Here is a 24,406-nt window from a genome sequence, read left to right as displayed (position 1 = left end):
TCTGTTACTTTAGTTATGGTGACAACGACGTAGGCTGTGTGTAGCAGTTATGACATGGTTTGGCTTGGAAATGTTTTTTTGCCTGGTCACATACAGCTAATGTGTTGTGCATTGAAGTCCACAAACAAAGGGAAAAGGTGAGAGGAAGCGAGTGCATAGATGTGAGAAGGAATACAACATGGCTGTTGTGAATGTGAACAGTGTTTACGCGTGACCAGGGGTGTATTTATTCTGCCGATTCTGCTGAAAAACATTTCTTAAACGGAAGCAAGTGGAACGAAACAGAGATAAACATACATGTACCTGAATTTGTCCAATAGAAACTCTCGTTTGCAACTGTGGGACTAATGATTACACCCTAGATCAGCTAGGTGCATGCAAGAGTGTGTGCAAGGCGGTATTGAATGTGTCGCAACTTCATGATGGTTATAGGGGCAATTTGAGAATAATGTAGTAGCCTAAACCTATCGATGTTACATTGAACTGGGTGAATGGAATATGAATGACAGTCATCCAATTTAAAAATAAATGGTCCTCCCTCATCTTAAACGGCACTGACCTCCACTGGTATGTAGGTTATCCATCGGTAGTCACTCTCAAAGGCCTGTGTAATGTACTGCTATACAGTGCCTTGCGAAAGTATTCGGCCCCCTTGAACTTTGCAACCTTTTGCCACATTTCAGGCTTCAAACATAAAGATATAAAACTGTATTTTTTTGTGAAGAATCAACAACAAGTGGGACACAATCATGAAGTGGAACGACATTTATTGGATATTTCAAACTTTTTTAACAAATCAAAAACTGAAAAATTGGGCGTGCAAAATTATTCAGCCCCCTTAAGTTAATACTTTGTAGAGCCACCTTTTGCTGCGATTACAGCTGTAAGTCGCTTGGGGTATGTCTCTATCAGTTTTGCACATCGAGAGACTGACATTTTTTCCCATTCCTCCTTGCAAAACAGCTCGAGCTCAGTGAGGTTGGATGGAGAGCATTTGTGAACAGCAGTTTTCAGTTCTTTCCACAGATTCTCGATTGGATTCAGGTCTGGACTTTGACTTGGCCATTCTAACACCTGGATATGTTTATTTTTGAACCATTCCATTGTAGATTTTGCTTTATGTTTTGGATCATTGTCTTGTTGGAAGACAAATCTCCGTCCCAGTCTCAGGTCTTTTGCAGACTCCATCAGGTTTTCATCCAGAATGGTCCTGTATTTGGCTCCATCCATCTTCCCATCAATTTTAACCATCTTCCCTGTCCCTGCTGAAGAAAAGCAGGCCCAAACCATGATGCTGCCACCACCATGTTTGACAATGGGCATGGTGTGTTCAGGGTGATGAGCTGTGTTGCTTTTACGCCAAACATAACATTTTGCATTGTTGCCAAAAAGTTCAATTTTGGTTTCATCTGACCAGAGCACCTTCTTCCACATGTTTGGTGTGTCTCCCAGGTGGCTTGTGGCAAACTTTAAACAACACTTTTTATGGATATCTTTAAGAAATGGCTTTCTTCTTGCCACTCTTCCATAAAGGCCAGATTTGTGCAATATACGACTGATTGTTGTCCTATGGACAGAGTCTCCCACCTCAGCTGTAGATCTCTGCAGTTCATCCAGAGTGATCATGGGCCTCTTGGCTGCATCTCTGATCAGTCTTCTCCTTGTATGAGCTGAAAGTTTAGAGGGACGGCCAGGTCTTGGTAGATTTGCAGTGGTCTGATACTCCTTCCATTTCAATATTATCGCTTGCACAGTGCTCCTTGGGATGTTTAAAGCTTGGGAAATCTTTTTGTATCCAAATCCGGCTTTAAACTTCTTCACAACAGTATCTCGGACCTGCCTGGTGTGTTCCTTGTTCTTCATGATGCTCTCTGCGCTTTTAACGGACCTCTGAGACTATCACAGTGCAGGTGCATTTATACGGAGACTTGATTACACACAGGTGGATTGTATTTATCATCATTAGTCATTTAGGTCAACATTGGATCATTCAGAGATCCTCACTGAACTTCTGGAGAGAGTTTGCTGCACTGAAAGTAAAGGGGCTGAATAATTTTGCACGCCCAATTTTTCAGTTTTTGATTTGTTAAAAAAGTTTGAAATATCAAATAAATGTCATTCCACTTCATGATTGTGTCCCACTTGTTGTTGATTCTACACAAAAAAATACAGTTTTATATCTTTATGTTTGAAGCCTGAAATGTGTCAAAAGGTCGCAAAGTTCAAGGGGGCCGAATACTTTCGCAAGGCACTGTAGCTGTACTGTGTCATGCTGTTACTGTCGTGTTAACAGAGCCCTGTAGAGCTCCCTGCTGCTGGCACAGGACACAGATATTACCATAACACCCCTGGACAGGCAGTTACATGGCCAAGACCAAGGTCAAAGACCATCTAGACACAACAAGACAACACAAAGCCACCCACCAAGCTTCTCTCGTCAGCCTGTTCTTTATTTATTTCTAGAGATGGATAATTAGTCATCTACTTATGTTGTTGGTAATGCTGTGGGATATTTATTCTTCACCTGATATAGAGTCCAGGTAATGCTTAGTTACTGAGTTTCACTGTAATTGGATATAGAATACACAGCTATACCGATATAATTTATTGGAAGAACGCAGAGCCTATAGGAGCACAGTGGGTTTCAAGTCTTGACAATGGGTTTCAAGTCACTATGAGAAAGTATCTCTGGTGTGTGAGATGAGACTTTCTCACACACACACACACACACACACACACACACACACACACACACACACACACACACACACACACACACACACACACACACACACACACACACACACACACACACACACACACACACACACACACACACACACATTCTCATTATGAGAGTGTTCATGCTAGCCGGGGTAGAAGCTGAGGATATACTGTGGTATGCCATCAAAGCAGAACAGACCTTCAGAGAGCCTATTTGTAAGAAGACAAGGGCTCCTTGGCTACTCACTCTCTGCCTCTGTGTAACAATTCTAACAAAAAGTAGGCTTACAGTTGTGTTCAACCTACAGCAAGCCTGTCAGCCTATTCCTACAGTACATGAATGAACCTCTTCAACAATACAACTAAGAGAATTGTATCGAGGCCATTTACATTGAAGACTGCCGATTAAAACAAAAACTGTTAGAATCAGATTTGGGTTCCGTCCCAAATGGCACCGTATTCCTTATATACTGCACTACTTTTGACCAGAGCCCTATGGGCCCAAGCAGTGCACTACATTTGGGACACAATGTCTATCATCCTTTCTCCCATCCATTTCTGTAGTGTCTGATTCTACAGATTTACATAGTAATGTGCTGATGAAGAGATGCCTAGCTAGCTGCCATTAACAGGATCTATCGGGCTGATTGAACAGATAAGCCCCTAAGCCAGCATCAGCAAGCCAGCATCCCTCCTCAAAGCCAAGAAGGTTACACTATCTCACATTCCCTCTCACTTCATCTGATGTCACAGAGTGGGCAAGACTGAAATAGGCTCTATGTTCATCTGATGTCACAGAGTGGGCAAGACTGAAATAGGCTCTAACTTCATCTGATGTCACAGAGTGGGCAAGACTGAAATAGGCTATAACTTCAGAGAGGGTTAGATTCCAGGCTGTATCACAATTGGGAGTCCTATAGGGCGGCGCACAATTGCCCCAGTGTAGTCCGGGTTAGGGTTTGGCCGGGGTAGGCCGTCATTGTAAATAAGATTTTGTTCTTAACTGGATTGCCTAGTTAAATAAAAGTTAAATAAAAACAATTTAAATATAAAAAAATGATGGGGCACACAGTTTACAAAGCTAACGAGGGAGAAACAGAGACATAGACAGAAGGAGAGGGAGAGGCCGAGGGAGGGGCCGAGGGAGGGGAAAAGGGAGGGGCAGAGGGAGAGGCAGGGGCAGAGGCAGGAGCAGAGGGAGAGGCAGGGGCGATGCAGGGGGAGGGGCAGAGGGAGAGGCAGGGGAGATGCAGAGGCAGAGGCAGTGGGAGATGCAGGGGGAGAGGCAGAGGCAAACCACAATGTGAGCTTAATTAGGCAGAGATGTGCGGAGTAGACTGAGAACTGCTGCTCCCTGGCTGTGTGTGCTGTGAATGGACAGAAAATGAGTGGTCTCCTTGTCCTCAGGTCACTGTCAGGTCAAACTCCCTGTCCCGCCCTGTCCTCAACTAAAGTAATACAAGACCAACATCACAAGAGATTGAGTTGTTTATTAGTTTATTAGCTGTAGACAATGTTTTGTATATCTTCAACTGTCACAGAGGAAATGCGTCTGGTCGCAGGAAAATAAATCAACTGGTTCACATCCTCTTTTCTGTGTTCCAAAAGGGTTCTTCGGCTGTCCCTATAAGATAACTATTTTTGGGTCCAGGTAAAATAACCATTTTGGGTTCCAGGTAGAAGAACCCTTTTGGGTTCCATGTAGAACCCTGTGGAAAGGTTCTACACAAAACCCCAAATAGTTATACCTAGAACCAAAAGGTTTCTACCTGGAACCAAAAAGGGTTCTTTTTGGGTCCTAGATAGCATCTTTCTTTCAAAGAGTGTAAATGGAGCAGCAATTGAGAAATGTGGCAATAACTCACACACACCCACCCAGTAGAGACCCATGGGATGTTGTTCCTTTAAATATTTCATCCCTGGCCATTGCTGTGCCATGCAGGGAGGCAGGCAGGAAGACGTCAAGCTGCTGAGGAAACACCACAGCCCTCACATCTATTTAAGCTCTCGCCTCCAGTCATTGTCTCTCACCAACGGCAATCACTACACCAGACAGACAGACGGATGGAAATCTCAGGGTGCGTCCCGAACGGCACCCTATTCTCTACTGATCTAAAGTTGTGCACTATGTGGGGAATAAGGTGCCATTTGGGACTCAATCTCAGAACCCAGTCTGCCAGCTCCCAGTCAACACATACCAATTAGTGGAAATATATACACAAACATTCTCACAGGCATATCAATGAAAAAGAGCTATGCAAAACAAAGTGACATTCTACCAAAGACAATATATGCAGCAGGGAGCTGAAAAATGTGTGCATTTGTCTCAAAGGATTCCCCCCGGAAAGACTGGCAGCTTTAAATGCGACATGAAAAGATTAGTCTCTGCACAGCCAGCAGCCTGAAACATACAGTACTGCCTACAATCACCCGAACAGAACAGAGAGATGCTGCTTCGGGTTCCTCCTCAAAATGGGGCAAAAACTCAAGATAGTCTGCAGATTCCTTTGGTCTTCACCTCGCCAAGGTCTTCATTACTTAACGGATGTGATTTAAAGAAGAGGATTCAAAGAGAGTGAACGCCTCTTTAAGCTCATGTGTGATTGAAGACTTGCAGGCCGCCATCATCATCTGCTTTCAATGCAGCCAGCCACAGTAACTACTGTAACTGTAGCTGATTTATTGAACGGGGCAAGATTGACAAGCAGGCAGCAGCTTATTCTGGAGGTAACAGCTTCCACATTCATCTCATCTTCAATTCAGTTCCCTCTATTCCACAACCAGATAAAGGCACAGGAGCCCAATAATAAACAACAGCCGTTAATTAGGTAAACAGATCATAGTGAGTCATCAAAAATAATTTTCCTTTCCACACTAATGCAATTCAAACCAGTCACTCTGGCATCTGTTTCATCTTTCTTTCTCTGTCCGCTGAATAGAGATAGGGGCTTCAGGGTTCTTCAGGATGCTTCAGGGTTCTTCAGGGGCTTCAGGGTTCTTCAGGGTGCTTCAGGGTTCTTCAGGGTGTTTCAGGGTTCTTCAGGGGCTTCAGGGTTCTTCAGGGGCTTCAGGGGCTTCAGGGTGCTTCAGGGTTCTTCAGGGTGCTTCAGGGTTCTTCAGGGTGCTTCAGGGTTCTTCAGGGGGCTTCAGGGGTAGATCAAGGTTATGAGTTTAGTATTCCACATGCCCTGAAAGGCTGGGAAATGTCAGTGGCATGCTAATTAACATCGCAACTTCTGCTTAAAGGCTACCTGCTCGATATCATTTCCAATTTAACCTTCAACAGAATTGGCAGCCTGGTATCTCTGGCCCGACGTCGCTGTTGATTCATTTGACTCCCAAGGCCGAGATCTGTGAATTGGAAATGGTCACTTGGGTATTCTGCCATGCCTCCTTAAAAATGACAAACATGCCTAAACGATGCACTGTCATTCTGACTGTCAGACTAAATCGCTAGGGGGGTGAATTCACCTCAATAGAAATGCTATCAAATAGAGCCCACATATCACAAGCTACTATTGCTTTATAACCATCATGATTCTCCACTGTGCTTCAGCTATACAGCTCAGCAACGGGGGGCAGCGCTGAGACAATCTGGAAGGGATGAAAGGCCAATACAAACTGCTCTTCAATGCCAAACAGAAAGCAAACATCAAAATCAGAACATTTAAGAAATGTTAGAAATTTTCAGATTTTTACCCCCCTTGACAGTGCAGCTATTCCCTCCGCAAGGCAATCAAACAAGCTAAGCGTCAGTACAGAGACAAAGTAGAATCTCAATTCAACGGCTCAGACACAAGAGGCATGTGGCAGGGTCTACAGTCAATCACGGACTACAGGAAGAAATCCAGCCCAGTCACGGACCAGGATGTCCTGCACCCAGGCAGACTAAATAACTTTTTTGCCCGCTTTGAGGACAATACAGTGCCACTGACACGGCCTGCAACGAAAACATACGGACTCTCCTCCACTGCAGCCGAGGTGAGTAAGACATTTAAAAGTGTTAACCCTCGCAAGGCTGCAGGCCCAGACGGCATCCCCAGCCGCGCCCTCAGAGCATGCGCAGACCAGCTGGCCGGTGTGTTTACGGACATATTCAATCAATCCCTATACCAATCTACTGTTCCCACATGCTTCAACAGGGCCACCATTGTTCCTGTTCCCAAGAAAGCTAAGGTAACTGAGCTAAACGACTACCGCCCCGTAGCACTCACTTCCGTCATCATGAAGTGCTTTGAGAGACTAGTCAAGGACCATATCACCTCCACCCTACCTGACACCCTAGACCCACTCCAATTTGCTTACCGCCCAAATAGGTCCACAGACGATGCAATCTCAACCACACTGCACACTGCCCTAACCCATCTGGACAAGAGGAATACCTATGTGAGAATGCTGTTCATCGACTACAGCTCGGCATTCAACACCATAGTACCCTCCAAGCTCGTCATCAAGCTCGAGACCCTGGGTCTCGACCCCGCCCTGTGCAACTGGGTACTGGACTTCCTGACGGGCCGCCCCCAGGTGGTGAGGGTAGGCAACAACATCTCCACCCCGCTGATCCTCAACACTGGGGCCCCACAAGGGTGCGTTCTGAGCCCTCTCCTGTACTCCCTGTTCACCCACGACTGCGTGGCCACGCACGCCTCCAACTCAATCATCAAGTTTGCGGACGACACAACAGTGGTAGGCTTGATTACCAACAACGACGAGACGGCCTACAGGGAGGAGGTGAGGGCCCTCGGAGTGTGGTGTCAGGAAAATAACCTCACACTCAACGTCAACAAAACTAAGGAGATGATTGTGGACTTCAGGAAACAGCAGAGGGAACACCCCCCTATCCACATCGATGGAACAGTAGTGGAGAGGGTAGCAAGTTTTAAGTTCCACAGACAAACTGAATTGGTCCACTCACACAGACAGCATCGTGAAGAAGGCGCAGCAGCGCCTCTTCAACCTCAGGAGGCTGAAGAAATTTGTTTTGTCACCAAAAGCACTCACAAACTTCTACAGATGCACAATCGAGAGCATCCTGGCGGGCTGTATCACCGCCTGGTACGGCAACTGCTCCGCCCACAACCGTAAGGCTCTCCAGAGGGTAGTGAGGTCTGCACAACGCATCACTGGGGGCAAACTACCTGCCCTCCAGGACACCTACACCACCCGATGTTACAGGAAGGCCATAAAGATCATCAAGGACATCAACCACCCGAGCCACTGCCTGTTCACCCTGCTATCATCCAGAAGGCGAGGTCAGTACAGGTGCATCAAAGCTGGGACCGAGAGACTGAAAAACAGCTTCTATCTCAAGGCCATCAGACTGTCAAACAGCCACCACTAACATTGAGTGGCTGCTGCCAACACACTGACACTGACACTGACACTGACTCAACCCCAGCCACTTTAATAATGGGAATTGATGGGAAATGATGTAAATATATCACTAGCCACTTTAAACAATGCTACCTTATATAATGTTACTTACCCTACATTATTCATCTCATATGCATACGTATATACTGTACTCTATACCATCGACTGCATCCTTATGTAATACATGTATCACTAGCCACTTTAACTATGCCACTTTGTTTACATACTCACCTCATGTATATACTGTACTCGATACCATCTACTGTATCCTGCCTATGCTGCTCTGTACCATCACTCATTCATATATCCTAATGTACATATTATTTATCCCCTTACACTGTGTATAAGACAGTAGTTTTGGAATTGTTAGTTAGATTACTTGTTGGTTATTACTGCATTGACGGAACTAGAAGCACAAGCATTTCGCTACACTCGCATTAACATCTGCTAACCATGTGTATGTGACAAATAACATTTGATTTGATTTGATTTGATTTGGTGTGATTGACTCACTTGGAGACGAGGGAGAAGGCCTCGGCACACACAGCTGGGCAGGCCACTAGCTTGATCATCACATGTTCTGCAGCGGCCTGGAAGTGTGCCCGAGCCACCTTCTCCAGCACGGAGGACAGCGTGGTGGCATCGCCAGCCTTGGTGCCAGGGTCTCCCCCTGCCGTATCCAGGATGTTCCCACCATGCATCACCAGCAGCAACACGTGGGTCTTACACTGGGTCTTCTGTAGAGTGGAGGAGAGGAAGAAGTAACCAATGAGGGGTAGGGAGGTAGAAAAGAGGAGGATGTGAGAGGCGAGGAGAGGAGAGAGAAGTGGATTAGTGGTATAAGCCAAGAGTCCTGGACCTGCATTCATATATACTATAGCTAACAGAGACACCTCATGAGCAGCCAGAGTAGTTATGCTGGTTATTTATATATCAGAGTTTATATTGTGATTCCCCTACCTCCATGTCCTCTAACCCGTCAATGCTGCTCTGAGGGACACAGCGAGGACGCCCCAGGCGATACAGGCTCTCTACAGATTTAAGATAGGAGAGATGGAGAGAGAGAGAGAGAGAGCAAGAAAGGAAAAGAGAGAGGGAAAGAGAGGGAAAGAGAGAAATAAAGATCAAGAAATAGAGGAAGAAAGAGATAAAGATACAGAAAGGAGATATTGCGAGAGGAAGAGAGTGAGAGAGATAAAGAAAGGAAAGACGGAGAGGAAGAGCGAGAGAAAGGAATGAGAAATGATGGCGAGAGGGAGAAAAGTCATTACATAAGCCACTTCACACAGATGCACTGATAACGGAATGATTATTGATCTCAGGAGCTAACCAATTTCAGTATTACTAAAGCCTTAACGTTTCTCTTTATTCCTTCCATAACTGGGAGATGGGCCCCAAATACTGCACGCCCTTAAGCTCAACTCTCCTAAGCACATACTCCAGAAAAGTCAATACTGACTCATCACACAGAATCCTGCCATATCCAGACATATGGTTCTGTCACGATCACCGTAGCTGCCTGGCACTGTCATATTTTGGATCTTGGCTTGTCAGAAACAGTCGAAACAATGCAAATACACCTTGGGATGAGGAAGATGGAGGAAGGATGAAGGAGAGTTATGGTTATTTTCCCAACCACCTGTACGGTGTGTCTATCTGTGTTCCTGTGTGAAGTGTGGCAAGCCATTGGCTCCTGGCCAAACTCATTATCCTCCCTGAAGCCTCTGCATGCTCTGTCATCTTATTCCTGAGCTCCTCTCCCTCCCTCCCTCCCTCCCTCCCTCCCTCCCTCCCTCCCTCCCTCCCTCCCTCCCTCCCTCCCTCCCTCCCTCCCTCCCTCCCTCCCTCCCTCCCCCTCTCCCTCCCTCCTTCCCTCCCTCCCTCTCTCTCCCCCTCTCTCCAGCTCTCTCTCTCGGCTCTGTGATTTACTCACTGCTTGTTTATCTGTTCTCCCCCGGCTGGTAGCATCTGCCAGGGGAGGCTTTCACACACTTACAACCTGTCAGTTCCCAGCCCACAGCCTGTCATCTCCCAGCATGTCAGTTCCCAGCCCACAGCCTGTCATCTCCCAGCATGTCAGTTCCCAGCCCACAGCCTGTCATCTCCCAGCATGTCAGTTCCCTGCCCACAGCCTGTCAGTTCCCAGCCCACAACCTGTCAGTTCCCAGCCCACAGCCTGTCAGCTCCCGACCCACAGCCTGTCAGCTCCCAGCCCACAGCCTGTCAGTTCCCAGCCCACAGCCTGTCATCTCCCAGCCCACAGCCTGTCAGTTCCCAGCCCACCGCCTGTCAGCTTCCAGCCCACAGCCTTTCCTACCCTGCCTGCCTGACATTCCTGCCTGTCTGTCTGCTTGCATGCCAGCCACTCTGTCTCGGCCACTTCTTGCCTCCTGCCTGCCTCCCCCTCCAACTTAACACTCAGGAGACCCACTGCACTATTCTGGTCAAAAGGTTAGCTACAGCAAATCAATTGAGAAGTTTCTTTGTAAGTGGGAGGTGGAATAACATTGGACCAGTACAGGGAGCACAGTACCAGATTAGTCATACATTTAAAATGAATGTGTGATCAGAGGTTCTCTGCATATTTACAAAGAAGTCTTTCTGCTACTTACGTAACATTAATTGCAACCAAAACAAACCTCTCAATTATTGAGTAGCACGGAGTAACAGAATGGGTTGAGTGAACCCAACACACAGTCCCTAGTGATCTTCAACTTGCTTTTAAATTGGTGAACTAATTTTCAATTAGGTACAACCCTGAAAGCTATGCTAAAATATAGCCTTGGTAGACAGGGGAGGCTTTTGTGTAAGTGTCAGTGGAAGCTACATACAGTACAAGCACAGCTGGTTGTAGACAGACAGAAGCCTACTTTACTATAAATAAGACATTTTTTTAATGTTGAAGTGCATTGACGTAATCCTATTTGTGACAGGGAAGCTGAGTGGTGAAAAGCAGTTTCCTGTGGTCCTCTGTAAGCCTCTCCTGTAGCTTGACAGCCTAGCTAACAGCAGGGGATCCATCCAGGTTACCAAGAGAGTCTAACTCTCCCTCCCTCTTTCTTATACTTTTTAACTTTCTTTTTATCTCTCCCTCACTCTCTCTCACAGCGCCGTCCCTCTCTCGTGTTGTGCCAATCAATATGTGCATTACAAGGCTCAGAGGCACATATGGTCACTGTCTGCCTCTCTCACTAAACTAATGCATTTGCCCAGAAAGCCCTCTCTAGACTCCTCCAAGTCAGGAGCTAAGGGTGCCAGAACTCAGAAGCAATGTCTGTTGTCACCACCACATCTCAACCACACTCTCAAAGCCGTCATATTCACTTCAGTTTCAGACTCTTGAGTCATTTAATAGTGCAGTAAAAAAAATTGACATTTGGTTTGTTTGCTAGTACTAAATGTGGCCATTTTTCATTTAGTAAAATGCTGTATAATAAATTGAATCATGGAACTAGTGTTCTGTAGGACAACCATAACCAATATTAGTTTAATATTTAATAGTGTGAATAAACTGTAAACAAATAAGAATATGAGAGAGCGAGAGAGAGAGAGAGAGAGAGAGAGAGAGAGAGAGACAGACAGACAGACAGACAGACAGACAGACAGACAGACAGACAGACAGACAGACAGAGGGGAGAGGGGAGAGGGGAGAGGGGAGAGGGGAGAGGGGAGAGGGGAGAGGGGAGAGAGGAAGCAGTAGAAAAAGAGATCAGCAGGAAGAGAGAAACTGGGAGAGAGAGAGAAGCAACAGGGAGAAAGGATATTGGCAGTATGTCAGTGCTAGCTTGTGAAGGAAGGGTGAATTATTGATTCGCGTCCTGATCCCTCAGTGCCGTTCTGTCTTGGCCACTATGTCTTAGAATGTCATTCCTCCATACATTCAATGAAGGCATGTTATTGTCATTCCATGTCTCCTGTCCCTGCCAATTGCAGAGTACTCTTGCCCTACAACTACTGCCACACTGACAGATTTCTATCAGCTTAGAGGCAGCAGAGAGAGCGAGCGAGAGAGAAAGCGAGAGAGAGAGACTCCTAACGTTGCCAAGTTGCTGTGAGGCCAAAGACAGAAAGAGTGAGTTGACATAATACAGATTTCCAATAAAAAAGTTGTACACACTACAAAATATATTTCCCAAAATATCACCAACAGGGCTATGTGATGTCAGCTCCACTTAGACTGAGGGTTTGTGAACTGTGAGGCTAACTCTTAGAGAGGTCTCACTGGAGAGGTAGACCCTGAGAGAACCTAGCCAGAACAACACTTAAAGGTGAGCCCTGTTTGACGACTAAGGCACTTAGTGCTGGAGGGAATGTATGAATTCAATGTGACAACTCACTCATCGCATGCCAACACTGTTTTGTGTAGAGGACTAAGCACCTTAACTACATTCACTTAGCTTGGTCCAGCCAGGGAATGCTAGCTATGCACTAGCCTCCCAATACCACAGACAGACATCACAATAGAATCACAATCAATTCTAACAAAGTTAGATTCCTTAACGTGATTGCCAGTTTGCCACAGTCAATGAACTAGGTTGCGTAATACATTTTCCAGAGCATGTCGTTGTTAATTAACCATATATTGAACGAGTACAAATTAGGAAAATGAGTGATGGATAGAAACGGTTAGGAACCAGTCTGGGTCTGCATCAGAAATGGCACCCTATATGCACTGTCTACTCATGACTATGGCCCGCATAGGACTCTGGTCAAAAGTAGTGCACTATATTGAATAGGGTGCCATTTTGGACGCTGATCCTAATGAAAGCTTGTTTTCAGTATGATTTGACATGGAGCTGTGACCTCTGACCTGGCCCTGGAACAGTGGAGGTATGCTAACATCCAGCTTCGTCTGTTCATTAGGGCTGGGAATGGCCATGGACCTCACTCTGTGATATTACACGATGCATCAAATCAATTCAAATGTTATTGGTCACATACACATGTTTAGCAGATGTTATTGCGAGTGTAGCAAAATGCTTACCTAACTCCAACAGTGCAGTAGTATCTAATAATTTTGCCGATTTGATATATATTGCGATTCTCACAATTTGATATGTATTGCGATTCGATACTGTGATCCAATAGCCCACATAGCCTAGGCTATAAACTCTATCACTTGTTATCATTATCTCTGCTCTGCCTTTCTTTTTTGACACACTTTTATTATTCCAGACAGAGGTCTTTGTCTCCCCAGCTCTCATGCTTTGAGTATTTTCTGTTTAAAGAGGGAAATAGCAATAAGGCAAAAATGGAAAAAGTAATTAAACAGGAATTAGCGTAAAAGGGAGATTGTGCCTGCTAGGGTAGCAGTGTATTTAAAAAAGGACTTGGCTGGCCAGGGGCGAGAATGATGCAATGAGGAGAATACAGATGAGGATGGAGAAGATGCTATTCCCACTACATTTGTACATGTCTGAGAGCAGCTAGCTACAGAGTGTAGGTAGGGCTAGAGAGAGCAGCTAGCTACAGAGTGTAGGTAGGGCTAGAGAGAGCCGCTAGCTACAGTGTGTAGGTAGGGCTAGAGAGAGCAACTAGCTACAGAGTGTAGGTAGGGCTAGAGAGAGCCGCTAGCTACAGTGTGTAGGTAGGGCTAGAGAGAGCAGCTAGCTACAGAGTGTAGGTAGGGCTAGAGAGAGCAGCTAGCTACAGTGTGTAAGTAGGGCTAGAGAGAGCAGCTAGCTAGAGGGCGTAGATAGGGCTAGAGAGAGCAGCTAGCTAGAGGGCGTAGAAAGGGATAGAGAGAGCAGCTAGCTACAGGGTGTAGGTAGGGATAGAGAGGGCAGCTAGCTACAGGGTGTAGGTAGGGATAGAGAGAGCAGCTAGCTACAGGGTGTAGGTAGGACTAGAGAGAGCAGCTAGCTACAGTGTGTTGGTAGGGCTAGAGAGAGCAGCTAGCTACAGGACGTAGATAGGGAGGGAGAGCAGCTAGCTACAGGACGTAGGTAGGGCTAGAGTGAGCAGCTAGCTACAGGGTGTAGGTAGGGCTAGAGAGAGCAGCTAGCTACAGGGTGTAGATAGGGCTATAGAGAGCAGCTAGCTACAGCAGACAGGGATAGAGAGAGCAGCTAGCTACAGGGTGTAGGTAGGGCTAGAGAGAGCAGCTAGCTACAGGGTGTAGGTTGGGATATAGAGAGCAGCTAGCTACAGGGTGTAGGTAGGGCTAGAGAGCAGCTAGCTACAGGGTGTAGATAGGGCTAGAGAGAGCAGCTAGCTACAGCAGACAGGGATAGAGAGAGCAGCTAGCTACAGGGTGTAGGTAGGGCTAGAGAGAGCAGCTAGCTACAGGGTGTAGGTTGGGATATAGAGAGCAGCTAGCTACAGGGTGTAGGTAGGGCTAGTGAGAACAGCTAGCTACAGGGTGTAGGTAGGGCTAGAGAGACAGAGATTGAGAGAGCAGTTGGCTACAACACTCCTCTCTCTCAGTCCCATCCCAGAACCTCAAATTGGCTGGGGTGATAAATAACATGTGTGGTGCCATCATGAGAAGGGTGTGGACTCTCTGTGGACCATTCAGCTTCCACGCTTAAGACTATTCCTTTAATTTTGGTCTTATCTAAAAATATATGTACGGCACCAGTCAGAAGTTTGGACACACCTACTCATTCAAGGGTTTATCTTTATTTTGACTATTTTCTACATTGTATAATAATAGTGAAGAAATCAAAACTATGTAATAACACATATGGAATCATGTAGTAACCAGAAAAGTGTTAAACAAATCAAAATATATTTTATATTTCACATTCTTCAAAGTAGCAACCCTTTGCCTTGATGACAGCTTTGCACACTCTTTTGTGGAGCGATAGGTAACGATGCTTCGAGGGTGACTGTTGTTGATATGTGCAGAGGGTCCTTGGTTCGAGCCCAGGTTGGGGCAAGAGCTGTAAGCAATACTGTTACATTTAGTCATTTTACTTAGTCAACTTAAGTACTTCCTTAGTGCAGTGGTGGAAAAAAGTATGTAATTGTCATACTTGAGTAAAAGTAAAGATACCTTAATAGAAAATTACTCAAGTAAAAGTGAAAGTCACCCAGTGAAATACTACTAGAGTAAAAGTCAAAGTATTTGGTTTTAAATATATTTAAGTATCAAAAGTAATTCTAAAAGTATAAATCATTTCAAATTCCTTATATTAAGCAAAACAGACCATTTTCTAGTTTTTAACGTTTACCTATAACCAGGGGCACACTCCAACATAATTTACAAACAATGCATTTGTGTTTAGTGAGCCTTCCAGATCAGAGGCAGTAGAGATGTTCTCTTGGTAGGTGCTTGAAATGGACCCTTTTCCTATCCGGCTAAACATTAAAAATTTACTTTTGGGCCTCAGGGGAAAAGTATGGAGTAAAAAGTACATGATTTTCTTTAGGAATGTAGCGAAGTAAAAGTTTAAGTTAAAATACAGATACCCCAAACAACTACTTAAGTAGTAATGACTTTACACCCCCGCCTTAGTGTTGACACAGTGATGTAAGCTAATGGTTCGAAAGCCTGGCAGCACTGAGCCACTGTGACAACAGCCAGATCACAATCCACTGTTTTCTTGTTTTCCATACACTCCATAACTCCCAAAATATCAGTTATGTAATTAAGCTATTTTAGGCTGAGACTATGCATCAATCACACAGTGAAGTGGAAAAACATAGCGATCTAATGTAGTCACAGCTGCGTTGCAGAAATATGCTGATAAGACCTTGTTTATCCAGGTGGAGAGGTGGAGAGGCCTAAAGACATGAGACAGAACTATAATGTTAGAAAGATAGGAGGGCTCTGTTTGTGGCTTCGCTGGGCAGGCTGTGGAGGGGGAACAGAGGACTGCTACAGTACATTAGAAGCATGGATGCTGCAGAGAAGCCTGTCAGTGCTGCTATCCATTGCTGTGACTCTGTCATTGTAGAGAGCTGAGTGCTCATAGTGGGGAGTTTAAGATGGCTTTATTAATGTAGGAACAGATAGAGAGAGAAAATGAAGAAAGCAAGAAAAAGGGAAACGGAGCGAAATTGAAAGACAGAAACGTTGACAGAGGGACTGAAAGAGCGGTAGAGGTAGAACATGACTAAGAGAGAGTGAGTTAGTGAAAGAGAAATTGAGAGATAGATACAAAGTAAAGTCAATGCCAGTGTTGGCTGCAGGGCCTGAGAATACTCTACATTCGCTTGTTTCTCAGGGAGGTTAGTCAGGCTGCGTTTGTGTGGCATAAAGCCTCTGGACTTATATTAAGGGAATGGAGTGTATATTAGTGTGAGGATGCTGTTGTATTGGATTTACCCTTTGTCCACCATGTCTCCTAAACATCTGAACCAAGAGTTTGATTTCAGACCATTTCTTACATGAATATGTTACGTTGGTTTGTCTAGCCATCCAGGTCTCCAATTGGTAATATTGTACATATGCATATATTCCATTTTTTGTGAGTATCAATTTATTTGAGGTACGCAAGTTGTTATTGAAATAGGCACTGTAATTATATCTACAACCACTGCATGTCCTGCGCTTAATGGTTATATAGGTGGTATTCCAACAGCTTCCAGGGTAAGCTTTTCTACTGTTGCCTAGGTATTAACTAGGACCGATTTGTATGTAAATAATATTTTATGACCATATGTGCCTCCGTGATGAATTATGATTGACTATACGCAAAAGGTGAATTTAAATGTTTTCACACCCACCATGTGAAATGTGTGTAATGGTCATGTGAGGTGAAATGTGTATATTTTGGGATGTGAGTCTGACCTGACGAAGATCTGTTTTGGATTGAAATGTGGTGAATTGGGAGCATAAACAGTGTGCGGGCCTTCAGGAATTGAGGCCGTGACAGATCTTAACTGTTGCACATTACTAGCCCAGGGTAACCATTGTTTTCTCCAAAACCATACTCCAACCTAGTCCAGTGAATTCACTTAAGCACTTAGCTATCCCTGTTCAGCTCAGCTCCTCATCCCTGCATGGGTAACCAGAATGATCAGCCATTGACGCCAATTAAACAGTAATCAAGTGAGTAAGTAAAAGAGCAGAGAGGAGCTGTCAGGGGCCTAGCTGGCATTCCCAACATACAAATCAATTCAATTGGTCGCAAACACATATTTAGCAGATGTTATTGCAGATGTTATTGCAGGTGTAGCAAAATTATTGTGTTCCTAGCTCCAATAGTGCAGTAGTATCTAACAATATACAACAATACACACAAATCTAAAAGTAAAAAAATGGAATTAAGAAATATAGAAATATTAGGACGAGCGATGTCGGAGTCCGGAGTATAAATAAAGAAATAAATACATACATAAATAAATAAATATATATATATATACACACCTACTCATTCAAGGGTTTTTCTTCATTTTTTCATTTTTACTATTTTCTACACTGTAGAATACTAGTGAAGACATCAACACTATGAAATAAAACATGGAATCACTTAGTGATCAAAAACGTGTTAAACAAATCAAAATATATTTTAGATTTTAGATTCTTCAAAGTAGCCACCCTTTGCCTTGATGACAGCTTTGCACACTCTTGGCATTCTCTCAACCAGTGTCATGAGGTAGTCAGTCTTGAACTAGTTCCCACATATGCTGAGCACTTGTTGGCTGCTTTTCCTTCAGTCTGCGGTCCAATTCACCCCAAACCATCTCAATTCGGTTAAAGTTGGGTGATTGTGGAGGCCAGATCATCTGATGCAGCACTCCATCACTCTCCTTCTTGGTCAAATAGCCCTTACACAGCCTGGAGGTGTGGACTCATCAGACCAAAATACATATTTCAACCGGTCTAATGTCCATTGCTCGTGTTTTGAGGCCCAAACAAGTCTCTTCTTCTTACTGGTGTACTTTAATAGTGGTTTCTTTGCAGCAATTCAACCATGAAGGCCTGATTCACACAGTCTCCTCTGAACAGTTGATGTTGAGATGTGTCTGTTACTTGAACTCTGTGAAGCATTTATTTTGGCTGCAATCTGAGGTGCAGTTAACTCTAATGAACTTGTGCTCTGCAGCAGAGGTAACTCTGGGTCTTCCTTTCCTTTGGCGGTCATCATGAGAGACAGTTTCATCATAGCGCTTGATGGTTTTTGCGACTGAACTGGAAGAAACTTTCAAAGTTCTTGACGTTTTCCAGATTGACTGACCTTCTGAAAGTAATGATGGACTGTCGTTCACTTTGCTTATTTGAGCTGTTCTTGCCATAATATGGACTTGGTCTTTTACCAAATAGGGCTATGTTCTGTATACCACCCCTACCTTGTCACAACACAACTGATTGGCTGAAACGCATTAGGAAGGAAATAAATTCCACTAATTAACTTTAAACAAGGCACATCTGTTAATTGAAATGCATTTCAGGTGACTACCTCCTTAAGCTGGTTGAGAGAATGCCAATAGTGTGTCATCAAAGCAAAAGGTGGCTACTTTGAATAATCCAAAATATAAAATAGATTTGGATTTGTTTAACACATTTTTGGTTACTACATGACTCCATGTGTTATTTCATAGTTTTGATGTCTTCTACAATGCAGAAAATAGTAAAAAAATAAATGAGTAGGTGTGTCCAAACTTTTGACTGGTACTGCATGTTTTCCTGCATGGTATTGCATTTTATGATGTTATAGCCAACCAAGAAATGTTCTCTGAGTACAATACAGTCAGAGAGATCAATCAGTAATCCTTGAGCTGGCAATGAATGGTTTCTCAGTGAAGCCTTAGAGAAGACAAAACTAATGAAGAGATTGCTGTGAATATGAACTATCTGACTTTGATCCTTCCTCAGACTTCAAAACTCACTCACTAACTTCAGCTCTGAAGTGCTGACAAGATTCACATCCTTTGATTTATCATGTAAAGTGCATGTGATGTAATTAGTAAGTGATGGTTGTATGTCTAGTAAAACCAGTGGCGAACCGTCATTCAGGACAGGCGGGGCAGGCTTGCATGTTATTTTGGCATTAATACGTGTCACATATCAGTTTGCAAATAATGTAAAATATATATATATTAACATTGGGTTAATAAAGTCGCATGGTGGGGCAGCCAGTGGAAAATACGGAGCGTAGGTGTTGGTGTGCTTCTACACCTGCATTGCTTGCTGTATGAGGTTTTAGGCTGGGTTTCTGTACAGCACTTTGAGATTTCAGCTGATGTACGAAGGGCTATATAAATACATTTGATTTGATTTGATTTGGTAATGTTCTCTAGTTACGGAATTACAGTGGGGCAAAAAAGTATTTAGTCAGCCACCAATTGTGCAAGTTCTCCCACTTAAAAAGATGAGAATTGTAATTTTTATCATAGGTACACTTCAACTATGACAGACAAAATGAGAAAAAAAAATCCAGAAAATCACATTGTAGGATTTTTAATGAATTTATTTGCAAATTATGGTGGAAAATAAATATTTGGTCACCTACAAACAAGCAAGATTTCTGGCTCTCACAGACCTGTAACTTCTTCTTTAAGAAGCTCCTCTGTCCTCCACTCGTTACCTGTATTAATGGCACCTGTTGGAACTTGTTATCAGTATAAAAGACACCTGTCCACAACCTCAAACAGTCACACTCCAAACTCCACTATGGCCAAGACCAAAGAGCTGTCAAAGGACACCAGAAACAAAATTGTAGACCTGCACCAGGCTGGGAAGACTGAATCTGCAATAGGTAAGCAGCTTGGTTTGAAGAAATCAACTGTGGGAGCAATTATTAGGAAATGGAAGACATACAAGACCACTGATAATCTCCCTCGATCTGGGGCTCCACGCAAGATCTCACCCGTGGGGTCAAAATGATCACAAGAACGGTGAGCAAAAATCCCAGAACCACACGGGGGGACCTAGTGAATGACCTGCAGAGAGCTGGGACCAAAGTAACAAAGCCTACCATCAGTAACTCACTACGCCGCCAGGGACTCAAATCCTGCAGTGCCAGACGTGTCCCCCTGCTTAAGCCAGTACATCTCCAGGCCCGTCTGAAGTTTGCTAGAGAGCATTTGGATGATCCAGAAGAAGATTGGGAGAATGTCATATGGTCAGATGAAACCAAAATCTAACTTTTTGGTAAAAACTAAACTCGTCATGTTTGGAGGACAAAGAATGCTGAGTTGCATCCAAAGAACACCATACCTACTGTGAAGCATGGGGTGGAAACATCATGCGTTGGGGCTGTTTTTCTGCAAAGGGACCAGGACGACTGATCCGTGTAAAGGAAAGAATGAATGGGGCCATGTATCGTGAGATTTTGAGTGAAAACCTCCTTCCATCAGCAAGGGCATTGAAGATGAAACGTGGCTGGGTCTTTCAGCATGACAATGATCCCAAACACACCGCCCGGGCAACGAAGGAGTGGCTTCATAAGAAGCATTTCAAGGTCCTGGAGTGGCCTAGCCAGTCTCCAGATCTCAACCCCATAGAAAATCTTTGGAGGGAGTTGAAAGTCTGTGTTGCCCAGCAACAGCCCCAAAACATCACTGCTCTAGAGGAGATCTGCATGGAGGAATGGGCCAAAATACCAGCAACAGTGTGTGAAAACCTTGTGAAGACGTTTGGCCTCTGTCATTGCCAACAAAGGGTATATAACAAAGTATTGAGATAAACTTTTGTTATTGACCAAATACTTATTTCCACCATCATTTGCAAATAAATTCATTAAAAATCCTACAATGTGATTTTCTGGATTTTTTTTTTTCATTTTGTCTGTCATAGTTGCAGTGTACCTATGATGAAAATTACAGGCCTCTCTCATCTTTTTAAGTGGGAGAACTTGCACAATTGGTGGCTGACTAAATACTTTTTTGCCCCACTGTATAAGCTCAGTGTTCTGTCACTCTTGGGGACACTACGTCACCACCAAGTCTAAGGGTAGAACTTGAAAATTCAAGCCCCTTGGGTTCTGCCATAGAGTTATATTAGAAGTGCTCATCCAAGTAGGCTCAAGGTCATTGGCCACAGATAAAATTACAGTAGCCTTGATTGGACTGATCATGTCAACATCATACTTTCAAAATCTTAGCTAGCAGTCATCATCACGAATCAAATTGACAATCTACTGGCAAATGCTTTTTAAACCTTTTCTTATGAAGAGAAATACGAAGAGAAATTACAGATGAAACATATCGGCGCTCATCGGCAATGTTGCGCCTTCGTCTGTGTGAGTGGACCATTTCAGTTTGTCCGTGATGTGTACGCCGATGGAACTTAAAACTTTCCACCTTCTCCACTGCTGTCCCGTTGATGTGGATAGGGGTGTGCTCCCTCTGCTGTTTCCCGAAGTCCACGATCATCTCCTTTGTTTTGTTGACATTGATTGAGAGGTTTTTTTTCTGCTCTCACCTCTTCCCTATAGGTTGTCTCGTCATTTTTGGTGATAAAGCCTACTACTGTTTTGTAGTAAAATTTGTTGATTGAGTTGGAGGCGTGCATGGCCATGCAGTCATGGGTGAACAGGGAATACAGGAGGGGGCTGAACGCACACCCTTGTGGGGCCCCAGTGTTGAGGATCAGCGAAGTGGAGATGTTGTTTCCTACCTTCCCCACCTGGGGGCGGCCGGTCAGAAAGTCCAGGACCTATTCGCACAGGGCGGGGTTGAGACCCAGGGTGTCAAGCTTAATGATGAGTTTGAAGGGTACTATGGTGTCGAATGCTGAGCTGTAGTCAATGAACAGCATTCTTACATTGGTATTCCTCTTGTCCAGACCTATTGGGGTGGTATGCAAATTGCAGTGGGTCTAGGGTGACAGGTAAGGTGGAGGTGATAGGATCCTTGACTAGTCTCTCAAAGCACTTCATGATGACAGCAGTGAGTGCTACGGGGCGACAGTCATTCAGTTGTTACCTCTGCCTTCTTGGTGACAGGAACAATGGTGGCCATCTTGAAGCATGTGGGGACAGCAGACTGGGATAGGGAGAGATTCAATATGTCCGTAAACACAGCAGCCAGCTGGTCTGCGCATGCTCTGAGGCCATGGCGAGGGATGCCGTCTGGGCCGGCAGCCTTGCAAGTGTTAACACGTCTAAATGTCTTACTCACATCGGCCCCGGAGAAGGAGAGCCCACAGTCCTTGGTAGTGGGCCATGTCGGTGGCAATGTGTTACCCTCAAAGCGGGCAAAGAAGGTGTTTAGTTTGTCTGGAAGCAAGGCGTCGGTGTCCGTGACGTTTTCTTTTTGTATTCCATGATTGTCTGTAGAGCCTGCCACATGCGTCTCGTGTCTGAGCCATTGAATTGTGACTCCACTTTGTCCCTATACTAACATTTCGCTTGTTTGATTGCCTTGCAGTGGGAATAACTACACTGTTTGTATTCAACCATATTCCCGGTTTTCTTTTTCATGGTTAACTGCGTTGTTTCTCGTTTTCAGTTTTGCGCCAATGCCGCCATCTATCCTCATTTTCTGGTTAGGGTAGGTTTTAACCTTTCTAGTGCAGGCGTTCCACTAGCGGAACCCCTCGACAACATTCCTCTGACAAGGCAGCGTGCGAAATTCAAAAATATTTATTGGAAATATGTAACTTTCACACATTAACTTCTTGGCGCTACCCATCCCGTTAGCGGGATCATTTTCATCAGCAACCGCTGAATAGCATAGCGCAACAGTCAAATAATATTACAAAAAAATATTCATATTCATGAAATCACAAGTGCAATATTGCAAAACACAGTTTAGCCTTTTGTTAATCCACCTGTCGTCTCAGATTATGAAATGATGCTTTACAGCGAAAGCAATCCAAGCGTTTGTGTAAGTTTATCGATAGCATAGCATAACATCATGTACACTTAGCATCAGGAAGCTTGGTCCCGAAAATCAGAAAAGCAATCAAATTAATCGTTTACCTTTGATGATCTTCGGATGCTTTGACTCACGAGACTCCCAGTTACACAACAAATGTTCCTTTTGTTCCATAAATATTATTTTTATACCCAAAATACCGATGTTTGTTTGTCGCGTTATGTTCAGAAATCCACAGGAAAGAGCGGTCACGACAACGCAGACGTATATTCCAAATAATATCCATAATGTCCACAGAAACATGTCAAACATTTTATATAATCAATCCTCATGTTGTTTTTAAAATATATATTCGATAATATACCAACCGAGTGTGTAGGTTTTTCAATAACAGTGGCTTTACTCAGAACAATGGCGGCTTTACTCAGTTGCGCAAAAACTCACTCTGCGAGCCCCCACCTATCCACTTACGCAATGTGATCCTTCACGCTCATTTTTCAACATAAAAGCCTGAAACTATGTCTAAAGACTGTTGACACCTTAGGAAAGCCATAGAAAAAGGAATATAGTTGATATCCCTTTAAATGGAGGATAGGCTTGCATAGGAACAGAGAGGTTTCAAAATAAGAGGCACTTCCTGATTGGATTTTCCTCAGGCTTTCCCCTGCAATATCAGTTCTGTTATACTCACTGACAATATATTTACAGTTTTGGAAACTTTAGAGGGTTTTCTTATTATATGCATATTCTAGTTTCTGGGGCTGAGAAATAGGCCAATTCAAATGGGTACGTTTTTTAGCCAAAAGCTAAAATACTGCCCCCTACACGCAAAAGGTTAACAAGTCCAATACAGCAAATAAAATACAAACTTCTTGTTAAAACCTGTTAAGGATATGGCAGACATACGCCCCCTTTGGAGAGATTGGGTACCCCTAGTAAACTGGAAAAAAAATCTGTCAAAAATTGCTAATATATGCAAATAAAAATTATTATTGGATAGAGAACACTCTAAAGATTCTAAAACCGTTGGAATTATGTCTGTAAGTATAGCAGAACTCACAGGGCAGGCATTCTTCCAAACTAGTTTTTGTGGCCATGAAAGTTGGAGCAACTTTGACGTCATGGCCCCCACCCTTCCCAACCAGTTATGATTCTGGGGACACTTTCTATCTCTTCCGCTAGATGTCCTCTTTCATTAGAGCTTTGAATCGTTCAAATCCCGCGAGAATTGACTCTATGGGAGTGAAATTAGTGCGTGCCACGAGAGAATAGGCTGTGCGTATGGGCGCGAATTGGTCCCAGCCATTCCTTTGTTCCAGCACTCAAGAGAAGAGCAGACGATGGCCGATTGAATTGAAGTTTGTTTTGCGTGTCTAAAACATCATAAAGCTTGCTTCTGCACTTAGTTTGACCTGTTTAGTCGACATATAATATGTAATTTTGAAGTTTTGATGCGCAACTTTTCCGGACCAGAGGACGTTTTGGGTGCATTTCAGCTGATGTTATTAGCAGTAGCTAATACAAAGACGCAAGACTTGAAACCAAACGATGTATTGGGTAAGTATGAAGCCTTCCAGAACATTCTGAACGAAGACCA

At 44.0% G+C, this 24,406-nt stretch overlaps 1 protein-coding gene across 2 annotated transcripts in view; it reads right to left on the bottom strand.

The window, feature by feature from the left end:
- Positions 1-24,406, bottom strand: part of LOC110507771 (membrane-associated phosphatidylinositol transfer protein 3) — a 146,760-nt gene that overhangs the window by 78,408 nt on the left and 43,946 nt on the right. For both annotated transcript variants that reach the window (XM_036965164.2, XM_036965165.2), the window contains exons 4-5: positions 9,058-9,128; positions 8,611-8,834 (exon numbers count right to left, since the gene is read on the bottom strand). In XM_036965164.2, the coding sequence (XP_036821059.1) occupies positions 8,611-8,834; positions 9,058-9,128 (295 nt within the window). The remainder of the gene's footprint in view (positions 1-8,610; positions 8,835-9,057; positions 9,129-24,406) is intronic.

The sequence above is a fragment of the Oncorhynchus mykiss genome, chromosome 27 (genome assembly GCF_057628025.1).
Source record: "Oncorhynchus mykiss isolate SJ-2025 chromosome 27, ASM5762802v1, whole genome shotgun sequence".
In the NCBI taxonomy this organism is placed as follows: Eukaryota; Metazoa; Chordata; class Actinopteri; order Salmoniformes; family Salmonidae; genus Oncorhynchus; species Oncorhynchus mykiss.
Note: the sequence above shows the minus strand (reverse complement) of the source record. Positions and strands in the feature narration are given on the sequence as shown.